We start from the raw sequence: 27189 nt of genomic DNA on the forward strand, positions 1-27189 counted from the left end.
CCTCCTCTGAACCTGTCTGCATCCTTCTTGAAGTATGGAGACCAGAACTGGATGCAGTATTCAAGATGAGGCCTAACCAGTGCTGAATGGAGGGGAACTAATACTTCACGCGATCTGGAAACTATACTTCTGTTAAAAGGTAAAGGTGTCCCCGCACTTGTAGTGCGAGTTGTTTCCGACTCTTAGGGTGACGTCTTGCGACGTTTACTAGGCAGACCGTATATATGGGGTGGGATTACCAGTTCCTTCCCTGGCCCTTCTTTACCCCCCAGCATATGCTGGGTACTTCTGTTAATGCAGCCTAATATAGCATTTGCCTTTTTTGCAGCCACATCACACTGTTGGCTCATATTCAGCCTGTGATCAACGACAACTCCAAGATCCTTCTCACATGTCGTACTGCTGAGCCAAGTATTCCCCATCTTAAAACTGTGCATTTGGTTTCTTTTTCCTAAGTGTAGAACTTTGCATTTATCCCTGTTGAATTGCATTCTGTTGTTTTCAGCCCACTGCTCCAGCCTATCAAGGTCCCTTTAAATTTTGTTTCTGTCTTCCACGGTATTAGCTATGCCCCCCAATTTTGTATCATCTGCAAATTTGATAAGCACTAAGAAACTCCAAAAACAATTGTGGAATAATGGCACTGACTATTCTGCAGAATAATCTCCAGTGGACATGAGGAGTGTCTCAGTTTGCACAAGATAAAACAGTGGGAGGTGAAATATATTCTAGCAAATTTCTAGGTGTGCTCTATGTTTTTAATTGACCATGCCCACCTTTCCTTAAGTGGAGTAGTTTAAGCATAGCAGGCTGAAAACATGCATCTTGGGCAGGCTAAGTTTGTTTTTTCCAACAGCTAGAGTCATTGCTTAAGTAGCAACAAATTGTAATCAGTCTTTTACATCAAACCTTAGTTTCAGATTCAACTGTTAATGCACCCAAAATTGAAACAGAACATAACCTCTAGTTTGAAACACAACAGGCTGTCTTCACCATCACGACATTGAGCAATAAAAAGGCTTTGAAATTAATAAAAATAAATTTGACACAGTTTTCTAGGATGAATAATGAGGGAAATAAAGTTTTCTAGATTAGATTCTCTGTAGAAACAATAGCAACACAGGTATGACGTAAAGTAAGAAGAACACCAACAAACATACAAAAATGTAATTCTCCATCTTTGGAGATGGCAGGTGTTATCACCACTCATCATATGCTCAGAGGCACGTTACCAAATTCTTCCAAGCTACACAGGAAGTGGATTAGACTGCAGAAGACCACCTCAAATTGTGTTTGCATTTTGACATATTTGTAGGGCTCAGAGAGGAGGTCAGGTCTCCTGCTCCCCTGGTGCATTCACTATAGCCGCCCAATTTCCCTGCTTTTTAAAGTTTGATAGAAATATCTGATGGCTATAGGTACGTTCTTAAACCACAAGGTTTTTTTTTTGCCTATTAGTGAATTCTTTTAAGGTTGAGTGGCATATACATTTGTACAAATAAACGAGACAATATTGCAGTGTTCCTGAGCTTCTTCATTGATTTCAGTCATATCAAGCTCCCACTATGGGCAGCCCCTCCCCCTCCCACTATGCTACACAAAGAGCAGGACAGCCTTTGATTGAAGGAAAGTAGTCTGTACCTTTGGGCTTAAAGAATTTAATGCCCACAACCTAGGCACCTATATATTCCCCACCCAACAAATCTACCAAAGTCAGTGCCCAGGAAGTTGAAATACTGTGCCCAGAATAAATATTTTCACAGATTTAATTCGTATATTTTATTCTGCTTCCAAAATATTTTTAAAAGAGCAATTACAGGTATGGTTGACAGAAAATTACTTGAGGTGCATTCAGACAAGCACTTCATAGCTAGTTTGCTAGGTAAGATTTATTTTAACATGCACCTTCCGGATAGAGAAGTTCCTGCAGCATTTCTAAGCAAGCTAGTGGAACCTTTGTCAAAAACAGGACAGATGGTTCCAAGGACAGATCAAGGAAATGGTTTATAAACTTTTGGCCAGAAAGAACTGGCTAGTTGACCTGATAAACAGCCTGTATCGCAACAAAATCTGCATTCACTCCTCTCACTTGCAAGTGGCCATAAGCCATTCTCAAGATGAAGTGGAGAAAGGAAAAAAGTGGTAATGACACCAAGTTATTAGACTGGGTGTAGTTGCAAAACAATGTTTCACATCAAAAATGTGTGGTCACTTCACTATGCCACAATGGTTGTGTGAAGAGGTTCTGAAGACAGGGCCAGAAATAACCAAAACCGCAGGCTCCATTTAGTGCATCTGCACCCCCTTCCATCGAGAAGAGGGCAGAAATCAGGAAAATACATCCTCCCCCAATAGCTAAATGAGGTATCTGTCACCAAGGTCAATCCAGCTAAGCATGCTGAGGTCTCCCATCTGCTCCCTGCACAAGTCCTCCCAGCCTAAGAACTCAGGAGTGGTGTGATTACTGCAATAATTATGTATGCAATCAATAGGAGACAGCTTGAAATTTATTTTTGGCTTCTCCCCTCCCCCGACTGGGAAAGGAAAGGGGGGGGAAGGATGGAATCTGAATGGCAAGTAGAATCAAAGTGAGGCTCAGACCCCTAGAGCAAACCTGCACAAAGTACTTCTCACTTTCACAGTAAAATAATAAAAGCCTCCCTAACTTTCTAGATGAGGATGCATCAAGGGAGCAAGCAGCAGCAGCCACGAATGCCGGGAGAAGGACAGGATTTAAAAAAACATTCTTTCTAACTTATTAAATTACACACGTGGTTCTCAGTAGAATTCACGTAGACCCTTTTAAGCATATGAGCGCCAGCATGCTGAGCTCCCACCAGAGAAGTGGGAGAGAGAATGGCACACTCTTCTCTAGGCTGAGAGTGGGGGACCAGGTGGAGGGGAGGCGGAGGGAGGAGAACGACATAGGCTGGATCCATGTAAATGAGAATGGCCCTGGGAAGAGGATCTCCCCACGACCACCACAAAAGAAGAAGAAGAAAAGACGTCTCCCACTGTAGCCAAGGGTATCACCTAGCCAAACCACTAGGTGCCTGGGGAAATCACACAAAAAGCCGGCCAGGGGGCTTGAAGCTTACAGGGAAGGAAGCAGGGTCAAGTAGGCCTCAAGGGGAATTCATCTACGGAAGGTGTGGAGAACCTCTGGCCAATGGGTCTAATTAGTCCTGCCAGGCCTCCCCATTTGGCCTGCCAGGCCATTTTGGCCAAGCTACACCCACCTGCCCCACCCGATATGATATATGGGGCAGATAAGAATGCAGCTGAGCAGAAAGGGGGTTTGTCAGATCTTGTGAAGCACTGTGAATAGCAAAGCCCCTCGCATAGTGTTTCACATGGGCTATGTTTTTGCCCACAGTTTGATTTCAAACCATGTGGACAGAAACAGATTGCCTGATGTCATTGTGAATGACGATGGGAAGCCCTCTCCTACCTGTCGAAATTGGCCCACAGAAAGTGGGGGAGATCTGGCCCACCGGCAAGATCCAGTGTACCAAGTATGCTGTTGGACTGTAGAATTTCCATAGCCCCTTGTCACCGAGGCATCTCCAGTATCCCTGTTGAGGTACCAGAACAGTTAAGACTGGCTTCCAGGGTCATGACAAATAGTAAGTGGGGAGGGGGGGCAGAGCTTGGAGGCTGCCAATTTAAGGCCAGACTTTTAAGACAGGGATGGAGAAATCTGTGGCTCTCCAGATGTTGCTAGACTCCAACTCTCATCAGCCCTGTCCATTAGCCATGCTAGGCTGGGGTGGATGGGAGTTGTGAGGTAGATGGGGGGCCACGGCTCCCCACCCCCGCTTTAAGGGATGTGCAAAACTCAATGAGTCTCATTTGCGGGCACCAATGCACATGCATGCGTGTGTTCGAAGTCTATTGTTCAAGGGGAGCTGCCTAACGTTTTGTTCAGGGAAGGCAGGATGCAGTATCTCAAGTCCACCAACTGTCCTGTCCTTACTAAAAGAAGAATATAGTCAGCAGGTTCCCCAACTACAATTGCTCCCCCACCCCCCTTTAAAGGCTGTTGCATATCCCTGGAATTGGTGACTGGGCACTCAGTGCCTCATGCCACCAAACAGATACCTAACAGGATTAATAAGGTCTATCTATTCATCTTGACACGGTTAACTTGAGGGTACAAGTAGACTTAGTAACAGTGTCAAGATGAATAAATAGAACTTATTAATCCTGTTAGGTATCTGTTTGGCAGCATGAGGCAGAACTGATGAAGTGATGGTGAAATGATTGCGAGATCTCTGGATATTCACACAGCAAGTCTGTAAGGCAGGGAAAGCCTAGACAGTAGTAAAGGGAAGTTGCTCATGGCCTCTACTGGGCCTTGCCCAAGGAGTCTGCCAGAGGCCCTTCCATTGTAGTTGCTATGCAACTGGTACAAAGCCAACTGACAGGGCATTAAAGGGTCACACTCTCTCTCCTCTAACCCAGGTTCTGCAGTCCTGTTGCTTATCACTGGGAGGGTGGTGAGGGTGGGGGTGGCCGCTGGGGTACGGGACTCCATTTAGAGTTATCAAAGGGCACGGGCCTGCCTGATTGACGAACAGGGAGGGAGATATGTGTAGATCGGAGGGGGATACTGTGGAGAGGGTGAGGGGCTGTGATATTGAAAGGCTAGGCGGCAAATTCTGGAGAAGCGCAAGTGGCAGGCCACGCCAGCATAGGGGAACAAGGGATAGATGCATAATATCCATCCCTTGTTCCGGACCTGTCCACAACCAGAAGATAACTGGGGGATGCAGGACTCCATCCAATCTTCGACTGCTGTTGTGTAACGCCAGGTCTGTGGTACAAAAAACAGCGCTCATCCATGACATGATCTTGGATGAGAACGCAGACCTGGTATGTATTACGGAGACCTGGCTGGATGAGGCCTCGGCTCCTATACTTGAGGCCATGTGTCCAGCCGGTTTCCAATACGCACAGCAGCCGAGGATTGGTAGACGGGGAGGGTGTGTGGCAGTCATCTATCGGGAATCCTTGGTTTTCACCAGACCCCCTCTCCATGAGATCAAGTTGCATGTACTGGAGGTTGGGCCCAAAGGGCAGTTTAGGGATTCTACTTGTGTACTGCCCACCCCGCTGCACAGCAGACTCCCTGACTGAGGTGCTCGAGGTGGTCTCGGGCGTGTGGGTGCTTTCCCCCAACTTATTGGTTGTGGGGGATTTTAACGTACATGCTGAGACTGCACTCATGGGAGCCCCTCAGGATTTCATTGAAACCATGACTTCATGGGATCTGCACCTTAGTAATATAGGGCCCACCCATGTAGCCGGTCATGCGATTGACCTTGTGTTTGTCTCGGGAGGGGAGGGAAGTGCCCTGAAAATGGGGTCTGTTTCTTCTAACCCTGTGTCACGGTCAGATCACTATCTGGTGAATATAGACTTCTCGATGCCACACACCCTCCGCAGGGGACAAGGACCTATTAGGATGGTCCGCCCCAGACACCTGATGGAACCTCAGGGATTCCTGAATGCGCTGGGTGATTTGGAGCTGACTGAAGGTCGCCTGGTCAAAACCCTGGCGATGGAGTGGAATAGGGAGATCACTGGGGCTTTGGATCGGGTGGCTCCGAAACGTCCTCTCCCCCTGAACAGAACTCAGACAGCACCCTGGTATACACCACGGTTGCGGGGTCTGAGACAGGAGGTGAGACGACTTGAGCGCCGATGGCGGAAATCTCGCACTGAAGACGATCGGACACTGGTTAGAGCAGCGATAACTGCCTACCAAGTGGCAACAAAGACAGCAAAGAAGGATTTCTTTGCTGCCCCTATTACGTCAGCAGAGTGCTGTCCCAGGAGATTGTTTCAAGTGATCCGAAGTCTGGTCGGTCCAGTGTCTTTGGAACCCATGGAGCAATCAAAAATCTCCTGTGATAATTTTGCTAAACACTTTGCTGGTAAAATCGAGCGTCTGAACAGCATGATTCTGTCCACTGTGGATACAGGAAGTGGGCCAGAGTCGGCCAGTTGCATTCCGGTCCGATGGGATCGGTTTCAGCCTCTTCCCTCTGAGGAAGTGGACAAGGTGCTCAGTACTGTGAAGCCAACCACCTGTCTGTTTGATCCTTGCCCTTCATGGCTCATAATGAGCTGTAAAGAGAGACTGAGTGAAGGGATCAAGGCAGTGGTAAATGCATCCTTGACAGAGGGTGCTATGCCATCAGCCCTCAAGGAGGCAGTGATAAAGCCCATCTTAAAGAAACCCTCCTTGGATCCCCAAGAGTTGAACAACTTCCGCCCAGTCTCTAACCTACCATTCTTGGGCAAGGTGATTGAGCGAGTGGTGGCCAAACAGTTACAGACACACTTGGAGGAAACGGATTATTTGGATCCATTCCAATCGGGCTTCAGGACTGGGCATGGAACTGAAACAGCTTTGGTCGCTCTGGTAGATGATATGAGTAGGGCGTTGGATAGGGGAGAATATACCTTCCTCGTCCTCCTGGATCTCTCAGCGGCTTTCGATACCGTCGACCACGGTATCCTGTTGGATCGCCTGGGGGGATTGGGAGTAGGGGGCACTGTTCTACAGTGGTTCCATTCCTATCTCTCAGGCAGGTACCAACGAATAGCTTTGGGAGATGAGGTTTCAGACCCTTGGCCTCTCAATTGTGGAGTGCCACAGGGTTCTATCCTCTCTCCCATACTGTTCAATATCTATGTGAAACCGCTGGGGGCTATCATCAGGAGTTTTGGGCTGAAGTGTCACCAATATGCGGATGACACTCAGCTCTATCTCTCATTTAAATCTTCACCAGAGTTGGCTGTGGATACCATGTCCAAGTGCCTGGAGTCCGTAAGTGGTTGGATGGGAGAGAACAGACTGAAGCTGAATCCCGATAAGACCGAGGTGTTACTTGTGGGAGACAGAGGAAGGTTGGGTATTACAGACCTGATACTTAATGGGGTGAGATTACCCCTGAAGGACCAGGTCCGCAGCCTCGGGGTCATTCTTGACTCCCAGCTGTCCATGGAGGCTCAGGTTTCGGCGGTGAGTCGGGCAGCTTGGTATCAATTACATCTGATACAGAGGCTGCAACCCTACCTCCCTGTTCATCTGCTCCCACAGGTGATACATGCCCTGGTCTCCTCTCGCGTAGACTACTGTAATGCGCTCTACGTGGGGTTACCCTTGAAAACGGTCCGGAAATTACAGCTGGTACAGAATGCGGCGGCGCGCTTCATCAAGCGCAGCCGTCGCCATGATCACATCACTCCAGTATTAATAGATCTTCACTGGTTACCAGTTGTTTACCGGGCCCGATTCAAGGTGTTGGTGTTGACCTTTAAAACCCTATACGGTTTCGGCCCAGTTTATCTGAAGGAGCGCCTCCAGAATCACCAATTATGCCGCCTCACAAGATCAGCCTCACAAGACCTTCTCTCGGTCCCACCGGTGAAAACAGCTAGGCTGGTGCGGACCAGAGAGAGGGCATTTTCGGTTGTGGCCCCCACCCTCTGGAATTCCCTTCCGTATGATCTCCGACACGCCCCCACCCTGATAGGTTTTCATCGAGCCTTAAAAACCTGGCTATTCAGGCAGGCCTATGGGATTGAGGAGGATTAATTTTATGATGTTTTAGCTGGAAATTGGTTTTAAATTGTTAGGACTGTAGATTGTTTTGTATATTGTAGATTATGTATAGCTTTTAGCTATTGTAAGTCGCCTAGAGTGTCCACTAACCTGGACAGATAGGCGACCAATAAATAAAATTATTAAATTATTATTATTAATTATCATAAAGGATGACCCTGAATGTGTTTTGAATCTAGTAGAGATACAATGTCATAACCAGCCGACCATTTAGGTCTCTCCATCCACTGACCACCACTCCATCTCTCACTGCCCTGATTCCAAGCGTGCAAGACGGTCAGCATCCTTCAACAAAGGTATTGGTTTCAACTAGGCACAGGCAGCCTCACCACTTGGGTTTGATCTGCTGTAAGAACTGGCTGGTCAAAGGACAAGTCCTAAAGACTGCAGCCCTGAAGAGTGCCCCTGAACCATGCCTGGATACAAATTACAGAGGGCCTCTCTGGGGGTGTGGGAACCCAAGTGTGCCAGCTATTCACAAAAAATGGGGTAAAGCAGCAACAGGGAGGAGCCCCCTCCTCCCCACGGAAGCCCACCTCACCCTTGAGGAGTTGTGGCAGTCAGCCCAAAGTCATACCTGATAGAGTCCTCCATTTCTTTCAGGGACTTCTCTGCCTCTTCAAATTGCTCCCGAGCCTTCTGGGCAGCTGGAAGAGATACAGGAAAGTAAAACTGAATGAAAATGGTAGCTCACACCAACTTCGCTACAGAGTTCCCTCCTATCCGGCTGCACCCCAATACTTGGGCCTGGACAGGTCACTCTCATCTGGGAAATGGTACTATAATGACCAACTCCCACAGGGCTATTGTGGGAGCAGGGAAAGACAATGAAGACCATAAAACATTTTTATAAGAATAGGCAGAACAGCAAACAGTAGTACTCAACCCCATATGCCCTTTTAGATTTGTTGTTCTGCCTAACTATTCTTGAAATTAGGAAAACCTCTTCCTGCTAATTAAACCAGTTCAGCCCCATAGCCATTGTACAAGGTGTTAATCTGGACTCTGCTAGGCCTGTAAACCACCAACTACAGCAACCTTCAGCCAACAGAAGAGCAGCCATGGACTAAAATGGATAACAAGAGTGGAAAAATTCAACTCTCTGCCACTTTTATGGAAGCTGTTTTGCTGATTCTCAGTGATAGTCATATGAGCCCTTGGCATCTTGGATGACAGTAAGATGAAAGGCAATATCATATTGTCAAGATAAACAGGATGGTAAGGTGGTGCAAGGTGGTAAGTGGCGGTAACGCAGCCGAAGCTCTGCTCACGGCCGGAGTTCGATTCCAACGAAAGGAGGAAGTCGAATCTCTGGTAAAAGGGGTCGAGGTCCACTCAGCCTTCCATCCATCCGTGGTCGGTAAAATGAGTACCCGGCATATGCTGGGGGGTAAAGAAAGGCCGGGGAAGGAACTGGCAATCCCACCCCATATATACGGTCTGCCTAGTAAACGACACAAGACGTCACCCTAAGAGTCGGAAACGACTCGCACTACAAGTGTGGGGACACCTTTACCTTTTTAAGGTGTTTGCCTCTTTTAAAAAATGCCAAAAAACATAGAGAAGAATAGCAGTATTATACTGGATATGGAATTATCAACACTACTAGAATGTTTCAAAGGGATGTGCTGAAAAAGCAGGATCCCAGTTAGACTTTCCTCAAACAGTCATTCATAATCTATTTCTTGGGTAGGATAGCCTACACAAGTAATGAAACTGGTAGAGAAAGGCAGGAAACTCCATCCTCCTGGATTACCTACACAAGGGTGTTCAAAGATTCATCTTTCTTTTTCTCTGCTTGCTATCTATCCTGCTCCGATTCACATGCTCACTGAGCTGAAGGCCACAGGATCGAGGCCCACAGGCCTGGATGGGTAACGGTGAACTGTGCATCTGCTGCTCAAAATGCCAATATGCTCGGGGGACTTATAAATTCTGTTTCACAACTAGATGGGCTGGAAGAAGTTAGGAGGCCAAACCTTTAATTAGGATAAAAAAATAAACTTCAAATTAGTATGAATGCTATTCTTATGCAATTTGTAATCTATATGATTTTCTAAAGGTGCTATATTGCCATATTAGATTGCTTTAAGTTGCCTAGTTTTCTTCTAAATTAATATTCTTTGCCTTACATGAAGCACCGTACACCAGTAAAACAATAAAGATTCATTTCAGTTACAGTCTGGAGTCTATGGCCTTTTATGCTTTACCGGGTTGCTAATGAGCAGACACGAATGCTGATTAGGGGAACTAATTAACAGTGACCAGAAGCTGGTCAGGTAAGTGCCAACATTGATTGGCACCCCAAATTAATACAAGGTGGGCCACTATTAATTCCATTTCACAAAGGAGACGAGAGCATGGCTTGGCAATTTGAGTCAGCCTTTGAACCTCAACGCTGAGGTCCAAAGGCCCATCAGCTACACTGCATTGCCTTCCCTTCACATTCCCTCACTGACTAGGGAGTTTAGTTGTCTTGCATCTAATCAGCAGAGAGAAGATTTTCACATTTGTGAAATGAGAGATGCTCTGGATGTTCAACAGCAGCAGCAAGAAATGGAGAAAAAGCAACTGACTTGAATTTCTTCTCCCTTCCAAAACTGGAAGGGAAGAAGGCAAGAAACAACGCATCTGCTGCTCAATTTCACTCTATTAATAGCTACCTAAAAGGGCCATTTCCTCCTTACTGCAGGCCAAGAGCAAACCACTGGGCAACTTCTATCCTCCTGGGACACAGCTTAAGAGTAGTGCAGGGGATGCTGCTCATCTCTGCCTTCCGCAGAGAGGGGAATAAGGCCATGGGACGCAAGAAAGGCTCCACGAGAATTTGTAGTGGCCTTGCTGCCCAGATCTGCGTTTTCTTTATATCAGCAGCAGCAACAGCAGCTGCTACCCAACAATCCATGATTCTTGGAATAGCTCATAATGCAGGGACTATCTTATCTTTTAATCTCTGCACAGTGCTTTATAAGAGATAAACAACAGCAACAGTGAAGTAAGAAGCACAGCAAACAGCCTAACCAGCAAGGAACAGAATAATAATAAAAAAACAACCTAAAGAGAATGAGGGGGAGAGGGAGAAGGAATTTGATGTGGGCCCCAAAAGATGTCAAGACTTAGTGCACGGCAAGCTTCCGGGGAAGAAAATTCCAAGACTAGTTCACCACCACTGAAAAGGGCCCTATCTGGAGTCCCTTTCTGTCTGATGGGAGAGAGACCTGGAAAAGGTCCTCTGAGGCCTAATACAACGTTTAGGCTCATCTGGAAGAAGGTAGCCCTTAAGGAACTCAGGTCTTAATCATTAGAAAAGATCTTGCTCACTCTAACTAGTTTGGCAGCGGAACTACTCAAGAGTGCTGTAAAATTCTCTTTTTAATGCAGTGTGTTGCAATTGGGGCTAGGAAGCCTCTGCCACTGACTTGATTGAGCTGGTGTGGTTAAAAAGAAGAGTGTTTAGTTGCTTAGGGAATTGGCGTGCTCTCCAAGGAGGGAAGGAAAAGTATCCATTTGACTGGAATTGAAATGCCAAGAACCAAAAGCAGCTCCAGGACATATGAAAGCAAAAGAGACAGAGCCCAGACATAATGGACCTGAAAGAAGGGGGCAGGATAGGCAATGAACTGAGGAAAGGGGCTGAGGAGACAGAGCAATGGGGCAAGAGGAGCTTTTGTTGTGTTATTTACTGATGCTATTGAACTTTTTTATTATTGTTGTGTTCTGAATTGTTTCCATAGTCTGCAATATTGCATGATGCACAGGGCTTTTTTTAATGCCACAAAGGCCATCTATGGACCAACAAATTATGGTACAAATCCCTTACGTTCAATGGATGGTAGCAAACTTCTTAAGGATAAAGAGTCTATTGCACTGTGCTGGAAAGAGCATTACCACGACCTCCTTAATCGTAACTCTATTGTGGCTGGTGAGGTCTTCTCGCAAATTCCAAAACAACAAACTAGAGATGAGTTTGTAGTATCCCCTATTTTGGATCCAGTAAAGCCATCAAGCAAATGAAGAACAACAAAGCTAGTGGACCTGATGGGATTCTTGCTGAAATCTTTAAAGAAGGCGGGCGTGAACTTACACAGCAATTTCATAAGCTCATCAAAAAAATCTGGATGAGGGAGGAGATCCCGGAAGACTGTAGGGACACCATAACTATCATCCTTTTAAAGAAGGGTGATAAAACAGATTGTGGGAGCTATCAAGGTATCTCTCTTCTTGCTACCGCAGGTAAAATCCTCGCAAATCGCCTCCTACCGATCTCAGAGGATGTCCTCCCCGAATCTCAAAATGGTTTCCACCCTTCCAGGGGGACAGTGGACATGATCTTCACTGCACAACAGCTTCAAGAAAAATGCCAGGAGCAGAAACAACCTTTATATATGGTGTTTATTGATCTGACTAAGGCCTTTGATACTGTGAATCGAACCGCTCTCTAGACTATCCGTCTGAAAACTGGATGCCCTGATAAATTTGTAAATATTTTGCGACTCCTTCATGATAACATGACAGCGACAATTTTGGATAACAATGGCTTTCAGAGCGATCCATTCAGAGTCGGATCAGGAGTAAAACAGGGATGTGTCATTGCTCCTACCTTATTTGCTATCTTCATTGCTATGATTCTACACCTTACTGAGGGGAAACTTCCTACTGGTGTTGAAATCATATATCGAACAGATGGAAAGCTTTTTAATCTCAGTAGGCTGAAAGCAAAAAATAAGGTAATGTCCACCTCTGTCGCAGAACTTCAATATGCCGATGATAATGTAGTCTCCACACATTCAGAGAAAGATCTTCAAACTATCCTAAATGTCTTCGCAGAAGCATATGGAAACCTTGGGTTCTCACTTATTAAAAAAGCCAAAGTGCTTCATCAACTGGTGTGAACTAGTCCCTCTGTAGCACCATCAATCCAGCTTAATGGTGTGATGTTGGAGAACGTTGAGCACTTCCCCTATCTTGGCAGCCATCCCTCTGTAAAAGCTGACATCGATGCTGAAATTCAACATCGTTTGAGCTCTGCGAGTGCCGCATTCTCCCAAATGAAACGTAGATTGTTCAAGGATTGGGATATTCGCAGGGAGACCAAAATGCTTATCTACAAGCCATTGTACTACCAACCTTACTGTATGCCTGTGAAACATGGACCATTTATAAACACCACTCCCAAGTTCTTGAAAGATTCCACCAATGCTGCCTCCGGAAAATTCTGCAAATTACTTGGGAAGACAGACGGACTAATGCTAGTGTTTTTGAAGAAGCAAAGACTACCAGTGTTGAAACAATGATCCTTCAACATCAACTTCGCTGGACTGGCAATGTTGTTCAAATGCCTGATCACAGTCTTCCAAAGCAGCTACTTTACTCCCAACTTAAGGATGGAAAATGGAATATCGCTGGACAGCAAAAGAGGTTTAAAGATGTTCTTAAAGCGAATCTAAAAAACTGTAACATGAACATCGAGAACTGGGAAGTCTTCGCCCGTGAATGTCCCACATGGAGGTCGGCTATTATCAAAGGTGCTATAGACTTCGAAGAAGCACGAATACAGGGCGAACAGGACAAACGAGCTAGGTGGAAGGCATGTCATAAGAACATAAGAAGAGCCTGCTGGATCAGGCCAGTGGCCCATCTAGTCCAGCATCCTGTTCTCACAGTGGCCAACCAGGTGCCTGGGGGAAGCCCACAAGCAGGAACTGAGTGCAAGAACACTCTCCCCTCTTACTCGGCCACAAGTGATCGCCAAAGATGAAATATGATCTGGCAACTCAAAGCAAAACTTCAGATATTGATTTGAAACAGCCAGTACATTTCTTGGCTGCAGATTGTTGTTTTCTGCAGGTTTTTAATCAGAAATGAGAGTTGTTTATCCAGAACAGGGCTTTCAAACACTTCCTTCTCTTAATCCAGCCTCTCAAGGGCAGAGCCATTCCATCCACTTCTCTCCAATAATTAAAAAAAATGTACCTCTACCAGAAAATTGCTTTTGTCTATTAAAGAAAGAGGGAGCAAACTGCAACCCAAAATGCTGCTGTTTATGTCTGGACTGTTCCATCCATCAGTGGTTTCCTTCTGTATGAAAAATTACTCTTCCTCTGCTGGGGAAAAATCTTGCTGCATCTGGATCCCCTTCTTATGGCTAAGTTCTACCCTTGATTGCTCCAAAATTTTCTTAACCTTTTTAATTCAGAATAAAATGTGCCCATAAATCTGTAGGTGTTGCCCCAGAGTTTCTACCCTGAGTTACAGCTTACACAAGTTGGAATGACAAGGAGTAATGTAGTTAGCATGCCTCTCTGGAAGAATTTATACCAGCTAATGGGAGTATGAGATGCACTGCCACGCTAACACCATCTTGTGGATATCAGGGGAAAGAGCAGGCTAAGGAATCTCATTTGGCTGTGAGCAAATGAGGAAGAGGTAATAAATCCCTTCCCAAAGTTCCCACAGTAAAGAGACAGACCTCAGGGGCTCATGATGGAGGAATGGCAATGGAAGCACTGAAACCTCTATGAAGAACAGACCACATGCAGAAAACCAAAAAATTCCCCCCCATGCACACTCTCTTGCTCTGTTCACTTACAAATGAAGGGACCCTTTCTAGCTTTGCATACCAACAGAGTTTAGGTTCAGTAAGTCAGTCTGGGGTGAACTTGCCTTTATCTTCTAAGCAACTGCCTTCCACACACAAATCAAGACTCCTTAAGGTTCTTAAAGCACTTCAGGAACTGCGTTCAGACCATAAACAAACCCGCAGTCAAATAATTTTAGACCACATTATTTCAAAAGTGCAGGCTGCACCATTTTCATCTGAGGGCCAACCTGCTTCGCCATGTAGAAGAGCACCAGAGGAGGTTAACCCCCACTCACTTTTAAGAGGCATGAGCCTACACATAATATAGATAAAAGCACTAACTGGTTTACAATTACTCAGGTAAGAAACTAAGTATCTGTGTCTGGCTTATGTATATGCAGATTTATTCAGGTATGACTGATTAGTTAACACATGCGATTAATCAACTAAGATGTCTTTAACTGGGTAGCAGTGATGTGATCTGTTATTCAATAATGAGAACCACAAATGAACTAAAGGATTATTTAAAACAGAGCTACAATACCTGGACAGGCAGTGAATTCAGGGTGACTAGAGGTTTCTGATACAAGTGCCGGCACAGAAGGTACGTGAGTGTCCACCTGTCATCCTGGTATCAGGGAGTCAAATCACTGAATGTGTAGTTTAGCTCCAGATTGGATTAAAGCATGAATGAAGCCATTCTGGTTTGGTTCCATTCAGATAAATAAAAGGTTCTGTAACTAGCAGAGTTCTAGTTCATGTGAGAAGATTTAAATATTCATTCTACACGACTGATTTGCTAATATCAATAAAGCAATTAATGGCTTTGGGATATTGTGTCCCTAATATCATGATAGAAAACAAAAAAGCCTTCAACATAGTAACTCAGCAGGGAGAGGAAAGGGGAACAGAAAAGTATTAATACTGGATCATTACTTGATGCAATTTGATGGAAAAATAAAGCTTATATAACTGTATACACACACACACACACTGAGTGCCATTCCCTTGCTGAATTACATACCATCGAACCCCTCCCATCCACTCATGTCATCAAATTCCTCTAACGATCTGTTAGACCTATTCAATGAAACTTGGTCTTTAAAGACAAAGATGAGGGGGGAAAAGGTGCTGAAAAGTATTTTAAACAGTTGTTGAGTGTGGCTATGCAGCACAGGACAATGACGCAACTCTACACTGCATGGAAATACTGGTCTGGTTCAGACACAAAATAGCTCAAGCTTAGTATGCCAAGACATGCACAACCCTTGTGCCTGCACATGTTGGCCCTTCCCATCTTCCTTCTTGGTGTGCCACATTTAATGACTTCCTAGGTAATTAGCCATAACCTCCAATTAGGTCCAAACTAGGAAACTATTATTACTGGATTGGAACAAACCAGGAATTGCAATCATGGTTTGAAGTCGATTCTGGCTTGTTCCTATCTTTGTAACCATGGCTTCCCTGTTTGGGCCTAATAAGTATGGCCAATTAACCTAGGATCACCAACCCACCCATGAAGACCTTCACTGGCACCCTCCAACAAGGGGCACATTTTCTGAGCTTTCTTTAATAAAAAAAGTCTTTAACCGTCCTAGAAAGAAAGATATTAAGCAAAATATGAAGCCATGGGCTCCTACTGGAACGGCGGGATATAAATTTCATAAATCAATAAAATGTGCAAGTACCCTTCTAAGAGAGATCTGTGAAATGACCCAGCCTGGATGCTCCTGCCTGTCAGTGTTATCAGCCGAAGAGTGAAGTCAGAGCTGTGACTGATAACCAAATTGTTTGGATACTATGCAATATGAATCCCTGGGGTCCTAAAGAGCTTCTGTTTTCCCTTTAGTGTACTTTGCCTGCTTCAGCCTTATTTTCTAGTTCTTAGAATCTCTGTAGTTTGCACCTTTTACCTAGCAAACAGGATGCATCTTCCCTGTGGTGGGTTCATCTGAGACCAGGTACTCCCTAGAAGTTGTTTTCTGCAAATATTACTACATAATAACTGTGGGTGGATGTTTAAGAATCCCCAATCCCCAAATGGCAAACGCAAAATGTGAAAACTTTGCAAAAAGGCTTAGGCATATCTTCTGCTGTGCAGGAACTCATGTGCAGCCACTCATTAAGAATTTACTGTATTGTTAACTTGCAGGAAAATGGTATATATGTCTCCAGAAGTAAGTCTCTGGTTTAATGGGATTTACTCCCAGGTAAGTGGGTACAGAATGGTGTCCTAGGCTTTGGTTTAGGATTGGAAAAACAGAGTTGTTCTTCTTTTAACAGCTATATCTCCAGAACTGGGACCAGCAGGACATAGCTGTTCCCATGGTAAGCATGAGGATGGGGGTGGTGGCGCAGAAGCAGCAATGACTGTACTCTTTCTAAGTTTGAGTTATATCATGTTCCCCATGGCAGCCATATTGTGTTATCCCATGCCTCCATGGCAGCCATTATATGACGAGCACCCTCAGCACTCTCTCAAAATTCAAAATGTAAGTCCTAGTCCAAAAGGCTGGCAACCCCTGACCTAGGAAGTCTTCAAATCAGGGCATGCCAAGAAGGGAGGAAAGGCAGAGGCAATATGTGCAGGCACCAGGCTTGCCCATGTTTTGGCTGAATAAGAAGTTATTTTGCATCTGGACCAGGCACTGCAGAGTGCAGGTGAGCATGGGGCTCTGCTTAGTAAGCTGAGATACATTAGGCCTGAACTTGGCTGCTGTCTTGTTCCCCTTCCGTCCCCAGCCTGTTCAACTGCAGGGTCTTTTGTCAGTGGACTGCATTCTTACAGTATCTCAGTGCTTCCTGCCCAAACAAATCTAAAAAATGTATAAAATAATTCTCCCACAGATGCGTTTTAGGGCCTCGAGATTATTCTGGCTGAGACCAACAATGTATTAACACAGCAATCATTGTAATTAAACCATTACTCTGTTTTTGTGATGTTCTGTTTTAGTTCAACAACTCATCCCCCCCCCAACAAAAACTCTTTCAAACAATGGTTTCGGTTGTTTTGATTTAGGATAAAAAAGTAACAAGTTTGATTCACTTATTGATTCAGATTTTGTTTCAGTCTGTCCTGTACATTCTCAATATTCTCTGCTATGCGGTCCCCAAACAGCTGGAATTACTGAAAAGCAGAATGAAATCGTTTCAGTACCTAAAATTGCAGCAAAGGAGGAAAATGGACCATTGGTCTCACCTGAAGGGTGATTTTCACAGGTAGACTGCCATCAAGCAGGATATCATAGCTCCACCTATCATCTGAAGGCAAGAATGTTCTGAAGTCAAGACTAGGGGCCTCAGGCCCCTCCCACTCTCCAGTTCATTTGTGACGAGTCCAGAGAGAGAGATTCAAACATGTAGGAAGAAAGGTCAATGGACAAGGAAATAATGAAATTGCGATTCCATAATAATACAATACTAACATTTCAATATAACAGATTCAGAAGGCCTTGACTTCATTACACAGAACCTAAATCTTATGAAGTAAACAGAAACATATAGAAACAGATGGAAAATCCCCAGATATCCTCCAACAGAAAGGGTCGTGATGGCAGTCTACCTGTGATAATCACCCTTCAGGTGAGACCAATGGTCCATTTTCCACAGGTAGCCTGCCATCAAGCGGGATGTACCAAACCAGCCCAACCAGGGAGGGACCACCCACATCCTAAATATCACTGAGAACCTCTTGCAACACCCGCCTACCAAAGGAGGCATCAGCAGAGGCGTAACGGTCAATTTTGTAATGCCTTATAAACGAATCTGGGGTAGACCAAACAGCCGCTCTGCAAATGTCTGCAAGGGGAGCATTGGTTGCAAAAGCAGCCGTAGTGGCTGCTGACCTAGTAGTGTGCTGTTATTCTAGAAGGAATAGGAAGTTTAAGAAACTCATAAGCTAAGGTAATACATGCGCGCAACCAGCGAGACAAGGTAGAACCAGCTACTTTCTTCCCCATAGATTGCGGATGAAAGGATACAAACAAGGACTCAGTTAGTCTTATATCCTGGGTTTGAGACAAGTAGGTCTCGAGGGCCCTCTGGACATCTAACGAATGCCAAGCCTTCTCCAGGGGATGGTTGCAATTCGGGCAAAAGGAAGGAAGAACGATGTCCTGGTTGCAATGAAAGGCCGAGTTGACCTTGGGAAGGAAGGAGGGATCTGTCCACAGTACAACAGAGTCCTTATGAAAAACACAAAGATAGCGGGCGGAAGACAATGCGCCCAATTCCAAGACTCTTCTCGCAGAGGTGATCGCAATCAGGAACAAGACTCTGAACGACAACAGATGTAATGGTACAGTCCTAAGGGGTTCAAATGGAGGGCGTTGGAGAGCCTGCAGAACCTTTGACAAACTCCATGAAGGGAAACAATGGGATATAGCCGGCAAACGTAGAGTGGCTCCCCTCAGAAAACGTTTGATAACAGGGTACGAGGCAACAGGAGTATCAGTGGATGAAACTGATAGAATGGACAATAAAGTGGACCCATGTCGACGTAAGGTGTTGGGCTTAAGCCCCATCATTAGGCCTTTATGGAGGAATTGCAACACCTGTTGTATTGTGGCTTGAGAGGGAAGGAGTTTTTGGGACTCACACCACTTGGAAAATGCTACCCAAGTATTCTGATATATAACAGTGGTAGACGGTCGTCTAGAAGCCAGTATAATGTCAATAACCTCTTCAGATAGGCCTGTGCACCTCAAATGTCCCCATTCAAAAGCCAAGCTGTTAGATTGAGCCAATTGGGGTCCTGATGCCATATTGGCCCCTGTGACAAGAGGTCTGGCCTGACTGGGAGCGTCCAAGGGTCCGTCACTGACATGGCAAGGAACTCCGAGAACCACGGTCAACAGGGCCAATATGGGGCTATCAGAACCAGTTTGGCCCTCTCGCGTCGCGCTTTCCTCAAAGTTCTGGCCAGAAGTGGTATTGGAGGAAAGGCGTACAGCAGGCTGTCCAGCCACGGTATCGATAGTGCATCCACCGCTTCCACTGCTGTGTCCAGGTATCGTGCGAAATACCTGGGTAGCTGCGAATTGAGACTGGAGGCAAACAGATCTACTGAGCAAACACTGAATCGACGTTGGAGAAGATGGAATATCTGCGGATGAAGTTTCCATTCTCCTGGGAAGACCTGTTGTCTGCTGAGCCAGTTGGCTGTCACATTCCAAATTCCTCTGAGATGTTCTGCTTTTAAAGATTTCAGGCATTTTTCTGCCCAGTCGAATATTTGGTAGGCTAGGTTCTGTAGAGAACGAGACCTGGTGCCCCCTTGTCTGTTTAAATGAGACTTCGCACATGTTGTCCATTCGAATGAGAACATGGTCCAAGGGGAACAAAGACAGAAAATGAAGAAGAGCTAAGTGGACAGCTGTCAGTTCCAACCAATTGATGCTCTGAGTCCGCTCAGCATTGGACCAAACCCCTTGAACAAACTGGGAGTTGCAGTGGGCTCTCCAGCCGGTGAGACTGGCATCTGTGGTTACAACAGTCCTGTGGACGGAGTGCCCCTGTTGAGATTTTGGACCATTGTCCACCAGCGGAAGGAAAGACGCAGTGCATGATTCAAGATGATTGTTTGGTGGTTGGACCTGGCAATGTCCTGCTGAAACTGTAATAAGGCCCACTGAAGTTGGCAAGTATGAGCTCGAGCCCATGGCACAATGCGGATGGTGGACACCAACATTCCCAGAGCCTTTGCTAGAAACATCACATCTGCGCTTGGACAACGCATCAACAGGCGTGCCATGTCTCTGATGGCTCTGATGCGGTCTGAAGACAAAAAGACCATCGCCTGTAAGGTGTCTAGCATTGCCCCTAGATGTTGTAGTCGTTGGGTTGGCTGGAGATGACTCTTGTCAAGATTGACTAGCAAACCATATGTCCGCAAGACATGAAGAGTGAGGGTCAGATGGAGATGAGCCAGTTCCCTGGAACTTGCCCGTATTAATAAATTATCCAAGTAGGGGTAGATATGCAACCCTTGTAGGCGGAGGTAAGCCACGAGGATGAGAAGCACCTTGGTGAAGACCCTTGGGGCAGACGAAAGACCGAAAGGCATCGCTCGATATTGAAAATGCTGGGGGCCAAAGGCAAACCGAAGGTACACTTCCTTTAGGTCGACAGAAGCCAGGAAGTCTCCTTCGTGAAGGCTCTCTGTAATGGAGTGGAGATTCCATTTTGAACCTACGATACTTTACGAAATGGTTGATGAACTTGAGGTCCAACACCGCCCTCCATGACAGATCTCGTTTGGGCACTGCAAACAGGAGAGAGTACACCCCTTCTGACCTCTCTGCTGTAGGGACTGGCTCTATTGCCGCTATGGCTTTTTGCAGGATGCAGTGCCTGGATGGAGCCTTGGGATAAGAAGAGGGATGAAATCTGTCCAGAGGGGTTGTCCAAAACTCCAGTGCATAGCCATGATGAAAAAGATCTCTGATCCAAGCGGCCTGTGTCAGACGCAGCCAGTGGTTTGCAAACAGAAGTAATCTGCCCCCAACCAGTATCGCGTCAGTATTGTCTGTGCTGGCGAGCCCCTCCATGATATGTAGATGTTGAGGCACCTCTACGTCCCTTGTACTGACCTCTGCCCGGGTAACGTTGTCTGTTCCAAACTCCTCTGGAGGAATGGAAGTCAGTGGCTCGAAAATCGCGGCCTCGTCCCCCGGGCCGCGCTCCTCTAAAGGGCTGGAACGCACGATATGGGGTGAAACGTCTGAATGGCCTGCGATCATCGTTCCTGGCAGTGGCCAAGACAGGCTTCTGAGCATCCTTGGGGTCCACTAGTACTGCTTTTAGGGCTTCCTCGCCAAAAAATAATGACCCAGCAAAGGGTGTCCTAGACAAGTTGACCCTGGCTGTAGAGTCCGCTTCCCAGTGACGGAGCCAGAGAGTTCACTGAGCAACTACCTGAGCAGCCATGGCTCTTGCTCCCAGCTGAGTAGAATCCAGAGTGGCATCCGCTACAAATGCCGCCGTCTTGCATAACTTCACCAGGGACCTTCTCAGAGAGACAGGATCAGGATTGGGGTCATCTAAAAGGTCATCCAACCACATCAGTGCTGCTCTTGAGAAGATAGAAGCTGATGCAGAAGCTCACATGGCAGAGGCGGTAGCCTCGTGGTTTTTTCATAAGGCAAAGTCTAGTCTCCGCTCAGAGGCGTCCTTCAAATGTGAGTCCCCTTCCCTCGGCAGGAGGGATCGAGAAACTAGACCAGAAATCGGCCCGTCTATACTGGGGACAGCTAGCCGATTTTTAAATTCCGGAGCCAAGGTGTAAAGCTTGTCAGCAAGGGCCGTGAAACTGCGTTTTTGTAACAGGCGAGACCATTCATCCTTGGCCAGTTTGGCAATTGGATTTGGCACAGGGAGGCAGTGCTCCGTTGATTTAGGGGATTTCAAGACCCTGGCCCCCTTATTAGGGGGAGTGGCAGCTGCAGGTTGCGGAGGTTGGAGGCCTAAGGTGTTCAAGCCTCTGCGAGCAAGGGGATGATAATCGGCTGCATCGAACAGGGGATAGGATGCATCCTCCTCCTGTTCCGACTGATCACTCCACTCGTCACCTTCAGCTTGCAGAGAATATGACGGATCCTCCACACCGGCAATCTCATCGACAAACCTGCCCCTGGCAATGTCGAAAGAGTTTGGTGAGCATGATGGATCTGCCTCATTGCCTCCATAATGGCACATAGCGCCAGATTGTCTGTGCACACTCCGCTGAGGAAGGTCAGTGACCTGTGACTGTGACTGTGCTTGAGAAAAGAATGATAGCATGTCTTGTAATTGTGATATGAACTCATGAGACAACTGCAGCCCTGGTTGGGGAGGTAGTTGCACTTGTTGAGGCGAGATTACAGGGGACTCATCAGGCTGAGAGGATGAATGAGCCCTAGGGGGCAATATGGGAGGAGGCAGACAGGTGGCTGCTGGCTGGGCAGAGAACCCTTCAAATTCCTCCTCAGACGACCCTGCAGGAGAATGAAAAAGGGCTGTCAATTGTTCTTGGCCCCCCTCCTCGGGAACAGGAACCAATACATAGCATGCTCGCTTGGAAGCGCTGTGACTGGACAGATGTCTAGTTTTGGCAACAGACTTAGCGTGTGGTCTAAGTTGCTTGTGTTCAGCCGACTTGTGGTGCGAAGTAGCTTTACATGAATGTGTTGCCTTTGATGTGTGAGCTGCTACTGGCTGTTGCTGTTGATCCGCCATCAGATATCCACAAGAGGGGTTTCAGTACACGCCCACGGATGGGGGAGAATGCACAGTTCCAAACAGCCTTAGTGCACGCCCACGGATGGGGGAGAATGCACAGTACCAAGCAGCGTCAGGAACGTCCAATCCACTATAGTGGAAAGCCTTGTGCAGGATTCTCTTTACCCTGCAGCACATGCACAGCAACTATACTGAAGGGCCTTGTGCAGGAAATTCTTGTTTAAAACAAAAACATGAAGACTAGGTCTAAATATCTCTAAGGGATGAACTGAAAGAGAAAGAGCGGGAAAGAGAGGGCAAATAAAAAAGGCGCCCGTTAAAAAGAGCGGGAAAATTAGCAAAAACAAAATGGCGGTTGTGACAAAGAAGCAGCAATGGCACTCGCAGAAAGGCACCAGGACCCAAAAAAGAGCCTGCTAGGAAAACTGCTGCCGTCTGGAAGCAGAATGGCCTCCGCGTGCTCCTTATAGCCGCAGGAGAGCCAAGGACCGCAGTCGCGGCTTCTTAAAACGGTTGCATAGCAAGCCGGAGTGGGCAGCAGCTAACGGAATAACGAAACGCCGCTGCTGAGGCTAGATAAAAAAGGAGCCGCAGGCCCAGGCACCTGGCTGGGAAACTAAGGCGGGCCGCCGCCGAAACAGGCAGCAAGAGAAACAGAACGGAGCAGCGTTGGCGCTGAACAGGAAGCTGCAGCCGCAGGCCCCTGACAGAAAAAAGCCAGCCGCCACCGCCTGAGGAAGGCAGAGCCGCAGCCGCCGTCTCCCGGCTAAGGGAAGAGCAGCAGCTGGCGCAGTCCCCAACAAAGGGAACCCGGGGGATAGAGACAAAACAGGAAACAACCCCCCCCAAAATACCAGTCAAAATTAAAAAACTGTAAAGGTATGGAATGAAAAAACAATCAGTCCCACACACTTCCAAGCAATGGCAGAGGGAAGGGAATGGGAGTAAACGACCACACTCAGCTCCACACACTCCTTTACACAAAATACAAACACAGAAAACTTAGCTATATGCTATCGCTATTCTATCCAACTGCCTCAGACGAAGGCGAGAATGAACTGGAGAGTGGGAGGGGCCTGAAGGCCTCTAGTCTTGACTTCAGAACATTCTTGCCTTCAGACGATAGGTGGAGCTATGATATCCCGCTTGATGGCAGGCTACCTGTGGTAAACAGCAAATCAGAAGTTAGACAAACAAGTCATACTTCCACTTCTGTATAATGTTTTGGTGGCTCTCAACTGCTCCTAAGAAGAAAAACCACAGAGAGAGCCATTGCCTTTAAGCCACACGAGCCACTTCAAACAGCGAGGCCTGCCTATTGATTGCCCTTTGCTTCCTGGACATTAGAGGTCTGAGAGGTGGTGTGTCTGCTTAGCAGTGCTAATGGAGGTCATCTATTCAGGTGGCACATATTCCCACAACACAAAGTGCAGACATGCCTTGGACTTCCCAGTTCATTTTATTATAGCTATAAAACAGCTTTTTGCCACATCTGATACATTTTGACAAACTTCGCTATACAACATTGACAGATCCTGCTTGGAAACTGAATGGACTTGGAAGAACTGCACAAAGGCCCTGACCAATTTGGATGGCTGCTCCTTTAAGCCCCACCCCACATTTGGGGAATAGTAAAACACTCCTGCCTTCCCAAGCCGACAGAAAAAGGTGATGTTGCATGACAAACACCAAAGTTTCACAAGATGGCCAAGCACACCTTGAAAAAGACAGCATCACATTAAACTAAACCGTGATGAACTGTATGTGTGGTGAAGCTTTTTCAGCTAGAGTGCCGTGTGTCCTTATGGACAACCCTACAGGGGCCACATGCCAGGGAAGGGTGGGGCAACAGATGTGACTCTAATCTTCTGCACAGTGGACTAAGGTCCAGCCACACAACAGTCAGAGATTTCTACATGTACATCTCTCCATCAAGCAGGCAAGGGTATTATTACAGTTCAAGGACACATTCCATTCAGGCCAAAAAGGTGGAAGAGGGTGTGGAGCAAGGCCAGTGAGGGGTGTGGCCTGGGGTGGAGGTGTGGCCTGCAGAGAATCCCAAGGGCCAGATAAAGCAACCTGGAGGACTGCACTTGGGCCACAGGCCTGAAGTTCCCCACCTTTACTGACCATTGACTAAGGTAAAGGGATAAAAGCCTGGGAAGCCACTGAAATTCAGGAGATAAAAACTATACAAAGCTTGTTCCATGACATCAGTCTGGAAGCAGTTCATTGGAACATTTAACACAAACATCCCCAGAAAAGCTATATTTAGACCCAAGGTGATGTTAACACCTGCTTTACCCTTTCTGCAGAGGTGACTCAACTTTTCCTTACAAAGCAGAAATGGTCAAGTAATATACCAATTTAAGTTATTTGGTATTTTAACCCCAACTTTCAAGAACAGCTTACAGAAATAATTTTAAAAATCAACACACAAACAAAGTGATTTGATTAACACAAAATAAGCAGCTGAGAATATTAACACTTACACAAGCAGTGACATGAGCAACCGTATGCCGTTTGAAACAAACAGGTGTTTCAACCTCTACAGAAGGCCTCAAAGTGGGGGTGAAGAGAGCACCTTGGGACCTTGGATATGGCCTCAGGAAGATTAACTATGGCTTGGTATGATGGCTGAATTGACAAACTATCACTTGTGATTGGCCAAAATTAGAAACCACAGCTTGATTCTATTAGCAAACCATGGTTTTTGCTTAACAATAGCTTGGAGTAATGTCAAAGGGACCTGATCATTCCACCTATAGGGGAAGATGCATCATGGAGACTGGCATACTGAATAGACAGAAAACAGGAGCAGAAAGGCAGCTTTAAACAATAATTTGCCCCATCATCTGAGTTATGGATAGAGCGTATCATCTAAATTGAGCCTTGTTTCAAATATTTTATAAATGACATCATCCAAGGAATGCCGTATGACACAGAGGAATCCATCAGCCACAATCTATGCTACAGGCTGAAATGGCAAGTTAAGAGTGGGCCATTCTACTTCCTTCCTACATGGGTAATATACCAATAGTGCAGAGAGCCAGTTCACATGTCAACACTAAACCATGGTTTGGCAGCACACGGGCCTGGTTTGCGCTTCACAGTAAGTCACATTGTGGCTTACTGGGACAGCACAAATGTATGGTCTTGACCAGGACATGAAAAAGCAGTGTGTGTGCTCATGAGCTCCTTCCTCTGCACTATAATATTTTTGCTTTTGCAGGAAATGTAGTTTGCAACTACATCCAAACCTTGAGCCATTGTTTGCACTTGCCCTCCAAACTAACCTGGATCACAAACCAAGCTCCATGTGGTTTGAAGGACTTGCCAAAACTGTAGGTTCTGTAAAAGGAGCTTATAAAAGCAGAAGAGCTCATTTGTGTAAGACTAAATTACACATTCGAAGAACTGGACTGTGATCCAATATTGGAACATTTTCATTCGTCTAGGAAGTTGCTTGATCACAATCACACAACAGAACAGCAATACGGTATGGCTTTTATCACCAAATCTGAAACCTTCAATGGTAAATTTGACTGTAGGGCTGTGTGGGGGCAATTTCAGCTTAAATTTAAGAGGTACAAGGACACCCCTACAGCAAGCAGGTAAGCTTCAGCATGCCAGGTGCTGTACAAGAACACAGAAGCGGTGCAGCCCCAGCTCAACAATTTCTAGGAGAATATGAAAACAGGGTGGGCAGTGGCAGAGAGGAGTAATTGACAAATATAACACATGGGGAACAGAATAGTCAGATGGCAGGTGAGATGCCTCAGTCCCTCCCTACCTCACATTACACCACAAAACATTTGAATCTCAACCCTTCTCCCATGGGAAGAGAAGAGCAAAAATAGCACAAACAAGATGTACAAATTCAGTGCATGCGGCCACACTGATCATGAACGTAGATGTTTGGCAAGGCCCTAAATTTGATTCTGATCAAAGAATCAAGAGAGAAGGAGTTAGTTTACGACTCAAGACGACTTCAGCATTTCTGCTTCAGTACATCTGTACATTTAAAGTACATCATCCAGACTACTGCAGAGCACGAGCATACAGATTCAACATTTGGAGATGTGCTTTAAAGGAACGTGCAAAACTGGTTTGCACAAGAGCTGAAAATAATCATGTGGACCAATACCCTTTAAGCGATGTGTCCTGTGCTCTACCATTTGAAGAACAGCAAGGTCACCCCTGAAGGCACTCCCAAGCCTGGGGGAAGTCCTGTAAAAATTTAGCAAGAGAACTATAACTATGCATCAACTTAACTTTGAAGCTACTTCCTACTCCCCCACCCCAACCCCATTGTGTTCCCTCTCTTGGGTCCTTGTTTATTAGTTCTTATGTTCTCTCCCCCACACACATGCCTCTCTCCAATATTCCTGGCAACAGTATCTAAAGCATAGATCAATAGGCAAAGAGTTATAAAGAGATTTGACTTCTATGAGATCCACCAGGCTAGCTCTACTCTAAGGCACTCTGGACAGGTCTTGCTAGAAATAAATGGACGCTGTTCCAGGTGGTGTTCCCAATGCCTGGCTTTGAGAGCAGCATAAGAATGATGATGTCCTGCCTTTGGTAACGACCCAACTTGGTGATGTGTTCCTGTTGTGGGTATAAACTCCACTTCATGGAGAGAGTGGCTTAACAGAACCATCCCCAAAAAGGCTGACGGTAAACCCTCTCCCCAGAAAACTGCATTTGTCCCTCACACAGGCTTCATTTGCTGACAGCTACATACCTGCTTGTC

The 27189-nt window shown here is 46.1% G+C and overlaps 1 protein-coding gene across 3 annotated transcripts in view; it reads right to left on the bottom strand.

Moving 5' to 3' along the window:
- Positions 1 to 27189, bottom strand: part of PRKCSH (protein kinase C substrate 80K-H) — a 64843-nt gene that overhangs the window by 11791 nt on the left and 25863 nt on the right. For all 3 annotated transcript variants that reach the window (XM_061640365.1, XM_061640347.1, XM_061640355.1), the window contains exon 13: positions 8214 to 8283. In XM_061640365.1, coding sequence (XP_061496349.1) covers positions 8214 to 8283 — 70 coding nt within the window. The remainder of the gene's footprint in view (positions 1 to 8213; positions 8284 to 27189) is intronic.

The sequence above is a fragment of the Rhineura floridana genome, chromosome 1 (genome assembly GCF_030035675.1).
Source record: "Rhineura floridana isolate rRhiFlo1 chromosome 1, rRhiFlo1.hap2, whole genome shotgun sequence".
Lineage (NCBI taxonomy): Eukaryota > Metazoa > Chordata > Lepidosauria > Squamata > Rhineuridae > Rhineura > Rhineura floridana.